General features: G+C 39.1%; 1 protein-coding gene across 1 annotated transcript in view; it reads right to left on the bottom strand.

The window, feature by feature from the left end:
• ZNF106 (zinc finger protein 106) overlaps positions 1 to 16,846 on the bottom strand; it is a 99,159-nt gene that overhangs the window by 52,772 nt on the left and 29,541 nt on the right. Inside the window, 2 exon segments of the mRNA XM_043981917.1 lie at positions 5,664 to 7,850; positions 10,863 to 11,063. Coding sequence (XP_043837852.1) covers positions 5,664 to 7,850; positions 10,863 to 11,063 — 2,388 coding nt within the window.

Below are 16,846 nucleotides of genomic sequence, written 5' to 3' on the forward strand. Positions count from 1 at the left end.
AATACAGAGAATCTTGGTTTTGGTTTTTTTGTGAGGCAATGAGGGTTAAGTGACTTGCCCAGGGGTAACACAGCTAGTAAGTGTCAAGTGTCTGAGGCTGGATTTGAACTCAGGTCCTCCTGAATCCAGGGCTGGTGCTTTATCCACTATGCCAACCAGCTGCCCCACTATACAGAGAATCTTGAAATCAAACCACAGGTATTTCTACACAAGTTCTCAGCAAAGGATGATTATAGCAGGAAATATGCCTTGCACAACTGTATATGTATAACCTGTATCAAATTGCTTACCATCTCAGGGAGGGAGAAAATTTAGAACTCAAAAAATGTTTTAAATGGATGTTAAAAGGATGATTATATAGCACTTTATTATCCTGTCCTTGTTAGAAACTATATTCATTGTAAATAAATGCTTACTTTTTGAACTTTCTAGGTAGTCAAATTTCTTTCAAAGATTTGTCACTTCTAGTTCCTACAATGTCAATAACCTGACCTATTTAAAAACTAGACACTTACATACATTTTTTACTGGATAAAGTTTGCGTTCATTCAATAAATATTTCTGAACCATTCATTATGTCCAATGCACAGTGTAAGGTGCTAGGGAATAACTAACTCTCAGTGATTTTGCAACTAAGTAATCGACCTACAAACTATCTACATTTCCTATTTTGGGGGGGTGATAAACATTTTTATTTAAAGTTATGAGTTCCAAATTCTCTCTCTCCTTCCCTTCCTCCCCTTCCCCCTCCCTGAGGGGGTAAGCAATAAAACATAATTATGTAAAACATTACCATATTAGTAATTTTGTACGAGAAAACTTGAATAAAAGAAAAAGTGAAAAATAGCATGCTTCAGTCTGTGTTCAATCAATACCAGTTCCTTCTTTGGAGGTGGATACTATGCTTCATCGATAATTCTTTGGGGGGCAGCTAGGTGGTGCAGTGGATAAAGCACTGACCAAGGATTCAGGAGGACCTGAGTTCAAATCCAGCCTCAAACACTACTTGACACTTACTAGCTGTGTGACCCTGGGCAAGTCACTTAACCCCCATTGCCCCGCAAAACAAATCAATCAATCAATCTTTGGGGTTGTCTTGGATCATTGTATTACTGAGAAGAGTTAAGTCACTCTCAGTTCTTCATCAAAGAGTATTGCTGGGGCAGCTAGATGGTGTAGTGGATAGAGCACTGGCCCTGGAGTCAGGAGTACCTGGGTTCAAATCTGGCCTCAGACCCTTGACACTTACTAGCTGTGTGATCTTGGGCAAGTCACTTAACCCCAATTGCCTCACTAAAAAAAAAAAAAACAACAAAAAACAAAACAAAATCAAAGAGTATTGCTGTCTCTGTGCACAATGTTCTCCTGGTTCATTTCATTATACATCAGTTCATATAAATCTTTCCAGGTCTTTCTGAAATCATCCTGTTTGCCATTTCTTATAGCATAATAATATTCCATCACCATCATATACCACAGCTTATTCAGCCAATCCCCAATTGATGGGAATTCCTCTGATTTCCAATTCTTAGGCAACACAAAAAGAACTGCTATAAATATTTTTGTAAAGATAGGTCTTTATCTCTTTTGGAGAATGTCTTTAGGATATAAACCTAGCAGTGGTACTGCTGGATCAAAGGGTATGTCCACTATATAGGGATTAAATTTCTCCTGGAAAATAATATTGCCCCCAAAATCAACAGCTGTTATGCTTTAAGTATCTAAAAACAGACTATCCACAACATAATTTTTAAAAAACACTCTGCTCACTTGAAACAAAATTGCCAGTGACATTTCATAAATATCTTTAGACCCTACAATTATGAAGTCTAAAAAAACCCAAAAAATAGATTCTTCATTATAAAGGGTAGGGCTCACTGTTATAAAGGATGATGAGAGAGGAATATAATGAGAAATGAAGATGAGGTAAAAACAAGATAGCAATACAAGGCTTTAAAAACTATGTCTTGGGGAAGCTAGGTGGCGCAGTGGATAGAGCCCCGGCCCTGGAGTCAGGAGGACCTGAGTTCAAAACTGACCTCAGACACTTGACACTTACTAGCTGTGTGACCCTGGGCAAGTCACTTAACCCCAGTTGCCTCACTTTAAAAAAAAACAACAACTATGTCTTGGAAGGAAAGGCAGTAAGCTCTCAGAACTCACAACACAATCACTCCAAAAAAAAAAAAACAACAAAAGCAAAAACAAAAAACCAAAAAACACTATGTCTTTTAAAACCTATCTGAAAACAAAAATATATTGGAAAGGGAGCAAGCAACATTAAGGAGGTCCCCAATACAGAGGATGAGTTAGCCCAGCAGAACTCTCTCAACAATCCTCTCCAAACAACTGTAAAAGAATGCCTCAAATAAAATTTTAAAGCAGCACAGCCAAACAAAAGGTTAGCGTGAGACGTTTTTCCAGCCTAAAAAAAGTTAGGTCGGCAGGAGAACTCTGTGACACCAGGGTGGAAGCCTGTCTGGAGCTCATACATGTCGGGGTAGCAACAGCGAACTCAGCAGAAGCTTCAGGAGCTCTTAGCCCATAGATGTTCAGGGGTCAGACAAATGGTCAGAAAAAGGTTCCAAGTGACCATCTGCTAGCAATGGAAAAAGCTAGCACTGATTGGCAACTCTATTGCCCATACCCACTTCTGGATCACAGCTGCAGGATGGAAAGGAGCACTGGGGGTCAGTCACAAGGAAACAGGGTCCCTGGTTGCAGTTAAAAGGCAAAGAGAACATGAGAGCTTCTGGCTGTAAGAGAGTAGGGTGTCCTTCTGGGGTAGAGACCAGAGCACAGACCAAAAGAGCAGTGAATATACCTCTCCCAGGATGCCACCACCTTAGAAGTAGCAAAAACTTGCAGATCCCTAAGAACTAGCTATGAAAACAGCAACACAAAAAAAACCTGAAGCTTGGGAAAGTACATCATCACCCTAAGGTGAGCAGACCCCAACCTTTAACATAAAGTTCAAAGTCAATGAGCAAACAACCAAAAAAAAATTTTTTTTTGATTATTAAAAAACTACTACAGTGGAAAGACCAAGATATAAACTCAGAAGACAATAAAGTGAAGATAGCTGCAAACAAAGATGTTAATTGGACCCATACCCAACTAGAATTCCTGAAGAGTTAAAGAAAGTGATAAAGAGTGGTAGAGGAAAAATTGGGAAAAGAAATGAGAGTGATGAAAGACAATTATGAAAAGACAATTAACAGCTAGGTAAAAAAGGCACAAAAGGGGCAGCTAGGTGGCGCAATGGATAGAGCACCAGCCCTGGAGTCAGGAGTACCTAAGTTCAAATCCAGCCTCAGACACTTGACACTTACTAGCTGTGTGACCCTGGGCAAGTCACTTATCCCTCATTGTCCCACCCCCCAAAAAAATTGTCCCAATGGTTAAAAAAAAGGCACAAAAATTCATGGAAGAACTATTTTAAAAGGAAAAAGGAGATACAAAAAGCCACTGAAGAAAAGAATTCCTTAAAAATTAGAATTGGGCAAGTCAAAGTCAATGACTCCATGAGACATCAAGAAACAAAGTCAAAAGAAAGAAAAAATAGAAGAAAATGTGAAATATCTCATCAGAAAAACAACTGACCTAGAAAATAGATCAAGGAGAAAGAATTTAAGATGTACTGGACTATCTGAAAGCCATGATTTTTTTAAAAGGCCAGACACAATATTTCAAGAAATTATCAAGGTAAACTGTCCCGATATCTCTTAGACACAGATAGGGAAAACAAAAACTGAAAGAATCCACCTATCACCTCCTGAAAGAGATTTCAAAATGAAAACTTGCAAGATTATAGCCTAATCCCAGAACTCCCAAGTCAAAGAGAAAATACTTTAAGTAGCCAGAAAGAAACAATTCAATCATTATAGAGCCACAGTCAGAATGACACAATATATAGTGGCTTCCACATCAAAGGAGTGGAAGACTTGGAATATATTCTGGAAAGCAAAGTAGCTAGGATTATGGCCAAGAATAACCTATCAAGCAAAACTGAGAATAATCTTTTAGGGGAGAAAATGGACATTTAATGAAGCAGAGGACTTTCAAGTATTCCTGATGAAAAAAGCCAGAGCTGATGAGAAAATCTGATACTCAAACACAAGACTCAAGAGAACATAAAAAGATAAACAAGAAAGAGTAACCATCAGAGATTTAATAAAGTTAAACTGTTTACATTCCTATACAGGAAGATGATTCATGTAACTCCTAAAAACTTAGTCATTATTAAGGCAGTTAAAAGAAGTTTACATAGACAAAGAGAGAATGGTTATAAATCAATTATACTGGAATGACACCAAAAAAAATAAAGTGAAGAGGTGAGAAAGAGGGATGCATTAAGAAGGTAAAATGGAGAAAATTTTCTCACATAAAAATAGCACACAGTGCTATTTACAGTGGAAGGGAAAATGGGGGAGGAGAGGCCCAGCACTATGCTTGAACCTCAATCTCACTGAAATTTGTTCAAAAAGGCAATATACACAATCAGCTACGTACAGAAAATTAACTTACTCAACAGGGAAATAGTAGGGGGGGGGGTAAAAGAAAGGGGAAAGGGGATAAGAAAAGGGAGGACAGATGGAGGAAGATAGTAGTTATAAGCAAAATAGTAAACCCTATGACAAGGGACTGGAGAAAAAGAGAAGAAACAGAAGAAAATGGAATAGAGGGATATACAAAGTCAGTAATCATAATCATGAATGTGAATAAACTCATCCATAAAAGGGAAGTAGATTTTAAATTAGAAATTCAAATTAATTAGAAAGCAAAATTAGAAACCAGAATTCAGTAGCCGTGGAACCCTGTGCAAGTCACTTAACCCTGCTTGCCTTGGCTCCTCATATTCTAGTATCTTTGCCACAAAAACTCCAAATGGGGTAACAGAGAGTCAGACAAGACTGAAATGACTAAACAACAAATGATTTGTTGGTGGAATAGTGAACTGTTTTGACCATTCTGGAAAATAATTTGGAACTAAGCACAAAGGGTTATGCAATGGTACATATCCTTTGAACCAACACTACCACTACTAGGTTTGTACAAAGAAAAAAGAAAAGGACCTATAATCTATAGCAGCTCTTTTTGTGGTGACAAAGAATTGGAAATTGAGGAGTTGCTCATCATTTGGGGAATAGTTGAACAAGTTGTGGTATGTGATTGTGATGGAATGCTATTGAGCTGTGGGAAATGACAAGTGGAGTAGTTTCAGAAAAACCTACAAAGACCTATATGAACTGATGCAAAGTGGAATGAAAAGAATGGGGAGATCATTATTCACAGTAATAGCAGTGTTGTAATGATGATCAACTGCGAAAGATTTGGTTACACTGATCAATACAATGATCCAAGACAATTCTGAAGGACTCATGATGGAAAAAAATGCTACCCACTTCCAGAGAGAACTGATAAACTCTGAGTGCAAATCTAAGTATAACTTTCTCACTTCACTTTCTTGCTTTCTTTTTTTCTAATATGGCGAATATTGAAATGTTTTACATGATCTCACATGTATAAATGATATCATACTGTTTGCCTTCTTAGTGAGGGAAGGGGTTGGAAAGAATTTGGAACTCAAAATTTGAAATGCAAAAATTAATTTAAAAAACATTCCACAAATTTTTATTAAAACAAAGAAAAAGGGTACTCACCTGGGTAAACCTTTGCCCAGCTCCTGCTTCTTCTTGGTTACCTGCTGAATGACCTGTTCCCAGTTGACATTTCTTCGAGAAGCATTCAAAATCTGCCGCAGGGTTGGTTTGAGCCCTGACTCCTTCTCTGTGTCACTCTTTCGATGCCCACTAACATTCCGAATGCGGCGTGCATTATTGAGATTGGGTTCAGGAAGATGAGCCCCAGGTTTGCTCTTCAAACTAATGTGCCGAGTTAGATCTCGCTGGAGAGAGGCAGGAAAACCAAGTTTGCTTAGTTCAGGCAAGAGAGATCCTGAAGGTTGACCTGTACCTCCTTTTTGGATGTCAACATCCAAGTTATTGCTCTCAAAGCTTTCTGTTTCGAAAGGCAAGCCTGACTTAGGATCTTCAGCATGGATATCTTCTAGTGATGTTTTCAAGTCTAGCAGTATGCCAGATTGAGGACTAGCTGCAGACTCCATTTGAAACTCTGATTCTTTTTGTTGAACTGTGGGGCCATCTGAATTAATGGAGCATTTTCCAGTGGTTTTCATAATTTTGTCATCACTTTCTCTCTCAGTAGCAACACGTTCACATTCTGAAGTGCCACATGGTGACCCTTTGGGAATTACAGGACCAACATCTTCAACTTTTGTACCATGCTTTTCAAGGTCTAATAGTTCTGCATCACCTCCAACTTCTGGTGCATGTTCTTGAAGCTCAGGGTTCAAAGCACCTTTCACAGACTCTTCTCCATTCTTACTTTCTGGTGCACTGCTCTTGGAACTTTTGGCACTGATCTGTAGTGGATTTTGCAGGGACTGACCACATTTTAGCACCTCCTTGGCTTTTCGTAAGCCTTCACTTAAATTGTCAACAGGCTCCTTCTGAGTGCCATCAAGCACAGTTTTATTTCCTTTTAAGACACGAGAACTTGAACTACGCAGTTTAGATACATAAGAGGAATTCTGGTTCTCTTCCAAGCTAACTGCAGTTGAGTGATTCTGACATTCTCCTGGAGCTGAAGACAAAGGTTTTGTGTTTTTTGAAAGGTTCTTTGAATCCTGTTTTTGAGACAATGATCTGGTGTTTGGGATTGGAAGGAGTGGAGACTTGAGGGATGGCATTTTATGTGAGCTGTTCTCTTGTTCAGGTGTTACTCTAGATGTACAAGTGGTTACTGCCTCCCTGGAAACACTGTGATCAGAAGTGGCCTTGTGATCGAAGGAGCCTGACTGAGTTTCTTTCTGTGTTTTGGGCTTTGTGGAATTATCTATATTATTAGTCTTGGGATCTTTCCCACATGCAGTTATTAGGTGAAAAAGAAAAGGAGGTTCATCTACCACCTCTGACTTCTTAGCAGTAGCTTCTTTCAACCCTGGTTGTGGCTCTACAATTTTCTGAGACGGGTAGGGAGCCCAGCGATGAATTTTATCCTTTGATACATTACTACTCTTTCCACTCACTTTAGAACCTATCATTTCTGTTTGCTTAGAGGTTTGGCTTTCAGGCTGCTCAGAACTGCTGAAGTCAAGTAAACCCTCTGAAGGAAGTTTGTCACTTGTAAAATCCAATAGGTAATCATTATCACCTTCCATGGAACCTCTATTCTCTTGCCTTTGCCAAACATATCTTTCTGGATTATACTTGTTTAATTTATTAGATTTCTTGTTCCACGGCATGGTCATGTCATCAATTTGGCAGTTAGAATTCCTGTTTCTTCCAGGTTGAAATAGGTCTCCAGGGCCACTATAATTCCAATTATTTGTACCACGTGCCTTGGATTGCCAGTTTCCACTATTATTGTTCATGTGCCAAAAACCACCTGCTCCTTCAGAATGCCAGTTGGAATTCCTTCCTGTACCACCATGATGCCAATCTACTGTCCCATTATTTGGATGCCAACCACCTCCAGCATTACCATGGTTGTGATACCAATTTGAAGATCCCCCTGGACCACCCTTGTGCCACCCAGAACGTCCTCTTGGTCCACCACCATTCCTCAAGGAATGTGGAAAGTTATTTTTCCAACCACCATTAAAGCCATCCTTCTCCCACTTCCAATCCCGCTGAGGTGGTGGACGATGATGCCATGATAGCTGATCATAAGTGTCTCTCTCTTGGTAAGCGCCTCGGTCTTCTCTTCTCCACTGTCGTCTGTCATCAGAGTTTATTTCTTGGCCAGTAACAGATACTTCATCTTGTCTAGAAGACAAACAGTTTTTCCTTGGTGATTTAAAAACATATTTCTTGTTTCCTCTCAACCCTAGCTAAAAATCCAATCACTCTGGTCCATTATAAATGGCAAGATTTTACTGCACTAAAGAACTATTGTTTAAATGTACCCATACAAACCAAAAAAGTCCAACACATGAAAAAGATAATCTAGCAAAAGGCTAAAACATTGGGATTATGTCATGAATAAAGCTGAGAGTTCCATAAAAGTTTATGAAGTATAAAGATGAATTTCTCACTTCTACAGAAAGAGGACTAAAAAAGGGCTTAATAAGAAAAAACTAAGATGTGTCAGTCACTGCAACTGCTATCCCTAGAGTATTTTAAGAATACTAAGCTTCATAAAATACTCACTTGATGATTCACATACAGTTTTGCTTCCATATGCTAAATAAAGACTAGAACTCTGGAGATCCCATAACAAGGTTTACAAACTACATCTGGCCCCAGGTCTAATCATGTCACTACCCTGCTTGAGAAGCTTCAGTAGCTCCCTATTACCTTTGGAATATAAAAAATTCCTCAGCTTAAGATTTAAAGCCTTTCAAAGCTCTTACTCTAGGCTATATTATTATATTTATTTTTATTTTATGTAAGTCACCTTTATCCTACATGGTACTCCCTAAACTCAGCACTCCATCTCTCACTTCTGTGACTTTGACCAAGCCTTTTTGCATGGCTGGAAGTCACTCCCTCCCCAGTCTGCCTCAAAGTAGACCTTAAGCTTCCTCCAAGGCTCCTCTCAAATGCCACCTTCAATAGGAAAGCTTTTGCTGAGCCTCTAATTGGTAGTGCTCTCTCCTTCTCTCAATAAGCGAATTAAGCTCCTTGAGGGTAGAGACAATCTTTCATTTTGTCTTTGTATCACCAGCACCTAGTTCAGAACCTTGTACGATGGAAGCAATGAAAAAAATATTTTGTGATTGTTTTCTAGTACTTTACTATCATCAACAAATACTTATTAAGTCTCTACTGAAGTAGACATCATGTTAAGTGCTATGTACACAAATAGGTATTTTGGTTACTGTTCCTCTCCTTGAGAAGCTTACAAACAGGACCTGGAAATAGCTAACAACGAAGAGAAAAACAATAAATAACAGGAGTTCAAATGAGGGAACAAGTAGTAATGTTATAGCACAAGCTACAGTACACTGAACAATTAGGATAGGACAAACAATTCAAATTAATGATGTTGAACTCCAAGAATGTTATGGTAAATCAAAAGTCATAGGAACAAATATTAAAATAATTTCCTAACAATGTACTCCTTACCCCAAATCAAGGCAATAATTGCTTGGTCAGGTTTCTTTCTAATGCCATTCCTAAGGCCTATGACCTTGACTCAAATCAATTAAGTCTTACTGGAAAAAAGTGTGCTACTCTGGAAAAGGCACTCACTAGTATTTGTAATCCAAAGGCTTGACTTCTATTACCCAGCTATATGATGACAGGAAAGTCAGTTGGAGAGACAGTCATCCAAAAAGTAAGAATTATATAGAAAATGCCTAACAAGCTACAAGGATGTTGGGAGGATCAAGTAAAATAATAGAGGTAAAAAAAACATTTTTTTTAATAAATGCAAAGGGCTATAAAGATGTGTGCTACTGTTATTTGGACCCAATTTCATTGGTATTCAAGCTCCTAAATCCAACTGAAATTTTTAAAATACTATGAGATAAAATGGAGTCAAAAGTTTTCTAAATGAGACAACCCAAACCACTCAATGGCAGTTATAGTATCCATCTAAAATCAGCTTTCTTTAAGTATTAAGTAAACTGGTATCTTACCTTTCTTTCCTTGGCAGTCTATCAATGCCAAATCTAATAAATCAATAATTAATTGAGTCAGACTTTTCTATTCCAGGAATATTTTGGAAAGCTATTACTCAATTTTCCCAAATTAGAAATCCTGTCCCAGTATGAGCTGACTACTCTCAATAGTACAACTAAAACAATACCTTAGAAAAAAATAAGACAAGTAGGAACATTCATGGATAAAAAGAGCAGATGACTGCACCAATAAATTGCTTAAGAAACACGTCAGGATATCCTTCCAAAGATAAAACTAGCAGAGTACCTAGCATACTGAAAAGCTCACATCTTTTCTTTTAACATTATCTATTCACATATAGATAATCTGATAAGAGAAAATTACTCTAACAAAACAAAAAGGAAATAAGGACTTCAACTCCAAGACAGGAAGAGTGTGAGCTGCTTGCTATGCAGAACTTAACAGGAATGTCATCTGAAGGACTAAGCAACTAAGAGCTATATAAGAAACTAAGCTGCTAGAGACATTTTAAGATAGCCTTCCTCGAAGGGCTGTTATAAATACTTATGACACATAAAATAGGTCTATTCCAACATGTTACTTTGATGAAATTCTACTTTTCTTCTGACTACAGACCAGGAGATATCATGACTTTTAATATTATAATTCTCTGGATGAACCAAATGCACAAAAGAAAGAAGACACTCAGTAGCCTTATTTCCATTACACATAAAGCCATCTCCTCCTGAGATAAAGTCTCACAATTAACTCCCCAGCTTTGGCTCTCTATCCAAGGTTTTAAGTCAAAATAACCCAGCTATTCACAATTTCTATAAAATTAGTGGCAGGTTTTTATTGCCAAAGCTGTTGTATTTTCTCCTCAGTCCTGCTTGCCCTATTATAAGCAGCCTACTACTTACAACAAGTCTGACTTCTCTAAAAGTAAACATTATTAATACCAATATGTAATAGTTATTAGCCAATGCAGAAAAAGTAACTCTGATAACAAATCAGGTTGTTTTTAAGCCAATTAGTTCTGCATTTCAAAATTTCAGAAAAGAATTCCAAATAATGCCCTGATACATCTATAAACGCAACATGACAACCCTAACCTAAACCTAGATGCCAATACTTTAACATGAATGGAGAGCTTAAAGTACAAAGGAACAATATTCTCACAGAGGATTTTTTAAATTCACAGAAAATACTGACCGGCTTTGTTCATTCCTTTGTTTTATTAGCTGAACGAGTTCCTTGTCAAAGTATTCTTCTTCCACCTCTTCTTCTTTTCCATTTTCTTCTCTTTCCTGGGCATCAACATTATCCTTGTGTAACTGGCTGGAAATGTGTTTTGCATAAGCTGACAAGCCTACTACTGTCACCCGGCACACACGGCACTCATGGTCACTGTCCCTAGGACAAGAAGGAGATAAGGGACATTCAATTCTTCCCACAGGCATTGCAGGCACAAGAGATCTTACGTGATTTCCTCTGAAGGCACTAAGCAACCTGAAACAGTGAAAACTGAATACAGCTGAACTTTAATGCCCCTTTCACCACCTTGAAAATGTTTGTAATTTAAAAAAAAATAATTTATAATGATTTTTTTCCAACAATCAAGAGGTAATACACTTGAGAATAATGTAGTACAAAAAGAAAAATCTTCTTGAATTGTTGTACTCAAAATCATATCAGAGGAAACATGGTGAAAGGGGAGGCAGGGCAGGGGGCTCAGAGCAAAGAGGAGCTGCTCTGAAGCACACCCATGGTGCCAGCTGCACTCAGTGAGCCTGGTGATAGCTGCTACATTTAATCTCTGGCTCAAAAGCATTCTTCCAGTGAAAGCAGAGGGGAGGGGACAAGAGTAGGTGGCTAGAGCCAATCTCAACAGTGTAACCTGAACTGCAACAGCTGGGACCTTGCCTGGAATCTGAGGATTCTGGACCCCATAGCAAACGATAGGAGGAGCCTGCAGTTTACTGAGCTTTATTTGGAGTGGATAATACATGTGGTCTGCATTCTGCTTTGGAAGGGCTTATCTTAAAGGGGGGAAAAAAGCATTTCAGCTAGAGGAAGTCAACAGCTGTGTCATGCAAATGGTCATTCTCAAATTTCAGAGTATGCTATACTTAAATGGCAATCAAAACTAGGGCTCAATTTTGGAAAGAACTTGGTTGGAATGTTCTTATACTATAGCATGGTTTTTTCATGTTTTGTTGTTTTTTTTAAAAAAAAGGAAAAACAACAAGAACCAAAAAAGAGAAAAGGTTCACAGCAATAACAATAAATAATTATAAAATGGCTAAAATTCTGTCAAGCTACCTAACTTCAAATGTACAACCAGCTCAAGTCCAGGGTCAGAAACATTTGGTCCATGCTTTATTGATAATTGCTTCTGGCACTTGTGCAATCCCACAAGTAATCAGTATTTTCAATACTTTAACATTCATCCCAGAAGAAAATCTCTCTCTACACCCTCTCCCCATACCCTCAATTCTGGGGAATGTCCCATCCCAATAGTGTCTAACTCAGAATAGAAACAGGACCAACTATATAGTACAAAACTTAGAAAACCACATATAACATTATGTTAAAAAAAAACCATTATGTTCTATTGTGTTTTTATTTATTTTGTTAAATATTTCCCAATTATATTTCAATCAGGTTGGAGAGGGCTGGGAATTTAACACTTCTGTGCCAGCTGTTCATTTCCTCTCACACCCTCCAGCTTTCCCTTTCTTCCTCTTGAATTCTTGCTCAATTTCTTCACGCTTGATCTTTTTTTCATCTTCTTTTGATGTTCTTGATCTCTCTCCGAAAGACAATGCATCTCTAGTCTCCCTCTCCAATGCTGGTTGCTCTGTTTTATGTCCCCTGACATAATGGCCTAGGAAGAGTTGGCACACTCCCTGCCCCCCACAGCTACTTCCAGAACCACTTTAGGAGTGGTTCTTTAGAGTTCATTCTGTTATCAATCTATCTAAATCCTGGGTGCTATGATCCACCAGCCTCCAAAGTGACTCTCCCATTCTTTTTCTGGATTAGAGATGGTATCAAGACAAGAATCTGCTCCCCTCTGCTTATGTCCTTTCAGCCTAGAAGTCATGATGGCCCTAGGTGACCAATGCAACTGTACTGCTTTGTAAGATCTTATCTTAAAGGGGGGAAAAAGCTTCAACTTCAATCTTCATTACCTTGCACTTTCCTACCACTGTTCATACCCCTCTACTCCTCAACTCTACATAACTTCATTCTCCAAACACACTTACAATATGGTTAAAGGAAGTCATACCATCATATTGACTGGTACACTGCAAATTCATGTTATCAACTCATCTAGGTCCTCACTGAAGAAAAAGCAAAACAATAATCCTTCCTTGATTGATTTATCTTCTTAGTGATTGCTCCAAAGCTTCTCTCAAATCCCCAATTCCCTACTTTATTCAACAAGAGATGTCCTACTTTGTAAAAACAGAAGACGTCCTATCCTCAATGAGCTACATCTCCTCTATACCCACACTTCAAAATTCCTCCTCCATCTTTATAATTACAGGACCTTTCTTTCACTCCTTAGCAAAGAGTTAGTCTTCCCTACAACGTCAACTGTTCTACCCATGCCCTTACTTCTCTGCCTTTTTCCACAATACACAGGCCAAAGGAAGTGTGGTGGAGGAATTAGAACCAACTTCGCCCTAGATCAGACCAATTTAAGAGTAATGAAAGGGGTGGCTAAGTGGCGCAGTGGATAAAGCACCGGCCCTGGATTCAGGAGTACCTGAATTCAAATCTGGCCTCAGACACTTGACACTTACTAGCTGTGTGACCCTTGGCAAGTCACAATCCCCATTGCCCCACCAAAAAAAAGAAAAAGAAGAAGAAGAAGAGTAATGAAAGCTTACAGAGGTCCCCAGCCTGAGCCATCCCTGAGAGTCTGGATAACACAACATTCCATTATCCAAATAAGGAACAACAGGACAAGCCTAGATCTTGATTTTCTTTTCCATTTGTTTTTTTCTGGTTTTGGTGAAGCCTAGATCTTACCTGAAGAGGTAGACAGACCCTGGCCCAGACATCAAGTCTTAAGTCAGGCTGGAAGAATAAACAAACCCCCCCACCCCCAAAAAATAATCTTAACACCATAAAAAGCTTTATGATGACAGGGAAGCTCAAGACAGAAACCAACAGCTATACGCTAAACCTAAAGAAAAGTACATGAGGGCAGCTAGGTGGCGCAGTGGATAAAGCACCAGTCCTGGATTCAGGGGGACCCGAGTTCAAATCCAGCCTCAGACACTTGACACTTACTAGCTGTATGACCCTGGGCAAGTCACTTAACCTTCATTGCCCTGCAAAAAAAAAAGAAAAAAGAAAAAAGAAAAGTACAGCTTGAAGACAAATCCAACCAGAATTCCTGGAAGAGAGGAAGCAAGAATGTTTTAAGAGTTTAAAAATGTTTTTAATTAATAAAATGAGAACACTTAAGGAAAAAATTGGAAAAGAGGCATGGAAGAAAGAACTGGAAAAGGAAAATAGCAGCTTATTTAGATGGTGGTAAGGTATAGTCTCCAGAAGCCAAAATAGTTTAAAGAATCCATTTCCATGGTAGAACAAGATCTGCTTAGCACAGGAGCTATTCTTGGTGTGACTGCAATGGTATTCTGTCATGGACCAAGCAAGAAATACTTAAAATTCTCACTCATTGGTTGTTCCTTTTTTATTGTTAAATATTTTTGACTTGACTAGCCTAATTTGGGGGGCTAATCTGACTGGAGGACTAAACTGGGGACTTATGACTATTTGGCTATCTGACTACGTTAATTTAATGTGGGCCGCTTATAAAGTTCCACCACACTGCTCCCAAACTGATAGACTAAAGATTAAGAAGCCTCTTAACCAAATAATCAAAGCAGAGTTCATTTATGAGATACTATTTCAAATTAGGAATACAGGGAAATAAAGTACAACCTTACTGCTTTCCTGCGGTCTCTTTCCACCACTGGGTCTCTTTCCACCACTGGGTCTCTGTCTCTTTCCCACCTGCTGCCTCGAACTTCTTGAATACAATAAGGGCCTTAGCTGCCTCTGGCCTCAGGGCACGTTACACTTTCCCAGGTTTGTATTAAGGCCTGTAACCTTGTCAGTCTGCTCTCTCAGTTTGCCCTTCGGCCTCTCTTTTGCCTGCTCCTAGTCCTTCTTGTCTTCTCCTGCGTCCTTCCAATCTCTGCCGTCCTTCCAATCTCTGCCGTCTCGAACCCCTGAGTCCTTCCTTAGTCCGTCCTCCCTCTAGTCTAACTCCCAGGTCTATATATACCTTTTCTTCTCTCCACTCAAATCTCGGGGCTTCCTTCGCCCCCACAGACCAAGCTAATCCGCCAGCCAGAGCTGCAGCTGGGGGGGGGGGGTGCTCTAGAGCCTCATAGCCTCATGCCTCATCACAGGCTATCCTTCAGATAGCTCCTCTCAGGTCGGAGGGAGCTGGGGGCTTCTTTGTCCCCCAGCTGTCTGACCTGGCGTCTTTCGCTCACCTGAAGCTGAGGAGGAGGGGGAGAGACCCTGAGGACCTAAGGCTTTCTAATCTCAGCCTAAAGGTAGGATCCCCAAATCAAAATAAATTTCCACATTATGTTCCTTCCATATACAGTCCAGACCAAGTCACATTCTCATGGCAAATAACATTACCTTTTACTTCAGAGATTCAAATGATCTGTTATGAGCTTATTCAAGGCCCTTTCCCAAACACCTCTTTTCTTCCTATTTATTAAACACCCTGTATGACCCTGGTGACATTATGGTTCTATGGGGATACCAGTGTCATTTCCCAATACAAGAATGTAAACACTTCTTCCCTGTATAGTGCTTTCTGATTACTTTGCTTCTATACACCCTTGTGTGTTTCTCTTGATGCCTGTGTTTCATATTAATGCTTGGAATGCTTGGATGTCCTATATTTCATCAAGGGTCCATTTTCCCCCATAGGATTATGCTCAGTTTTCCCAGATAAGTTCTTGGCTGCATGCCTCAACCTTCTGGTAGCTGATAATCATATGTGATCCTAACTGTGGATCCTTGGTACTTGAACTCTTTATTTCTGACTGTTTACAGTATTTCCCCGCCATGGCAGAAAAAGAGATCCAATGGCTGCAGTTACCTAACATTCAGGATCAGTAAGTTGGGAATGGTAGAATGTGAAGGGTTAAAGAATTCTAATATGGTAGCTAGAAAAACATTAAAATGGCAGACTGTGGGATCAAGAATGGACAAGGAGGCAAGTGAGATGAGAGGAAAGGGTGTGGATTGAAGTCATGACGAATACAAAGAAATGGTTTGCTGTTATTATAAAGGTAAAGAAGGAGAAAGGATGTAAGGTTGTGGTTGAATAGCAAAATTTTGAAGTTCCAAATCTTGAGAAGATCAGATTCTGATGGTAGAAGCTCCCAGGAGGAAGGGAAGAATAGGTATGGTTCATAAGTAGGATCTAGAAGATAAGGGAGACTGAGAGAAAAGAAAGGGCTTGAGAAAAAGCTTAGCTGCCTTGAAAGACAAGAAAGCACCAGACAGACACTGAATGAAGACACCTTAGTCTGAACACTGGCTTCGTCACTTACTAGCTAGGTATCCTTAGGCAAGTCACAACTTGTGGGTCTCAGTTTTCTCATTTGAAAAAATTATAATAAATACTACTATAACCTAAATATATATATATATATAAATGTGAAAGATTCATCATCATAACTATTATTGGAGGTGGTATACTTAAAGAGGGTAGCTATGTGGTACAGTGGATAGAGTGTCAGGCCTAGAAACAGAAGACTCATCATCTTTCTGAGTTCAAATCTGGTCTCGGACCTTTAGTAGCTGATGTAACCCTGGGCAAGTCACTTAACCCTGTTTGCCTCAGTTTCCTCATCTATAAAATGAGCTAGAGAAGGGAATTGCAAACCACTCCAATATCTTTGCCAAGAAAATCCTAAAGGGGGGTCACAAAGAGTCAGACACAACTAGAAAAAACAACTCAACAACAATAATAGTTACAATTAGATGGTAAGAGCTAAGCAGTGACCCTGTCACCTTAACAGAATGGAAGAAATGGAGAATTTAGGAATTCTGTGGTCAGGCTGAGAAGATTTGTCAACACCACTGTAGAAGTCCCTGAGAATGATATGGAAGAGGGTGGAGAGGAAGACTACGACATAAGA

Source organism: Dromiciops gliroides, chromosome 2, assembly GCF_019393635.1.
Source record: "Dromiciops gliroides isolate mDroGli1 chromosome 2, mDroGli1.pri, whole genome shotgun sequence".
In the NCBI taxonomy this organism is placed as follows: Eukaryota; Metazoa; Chordata; class Mammalia; order Microbiotheria; family Microbiotheriidae; genus Dromiciops; species Dromiciops gliroides.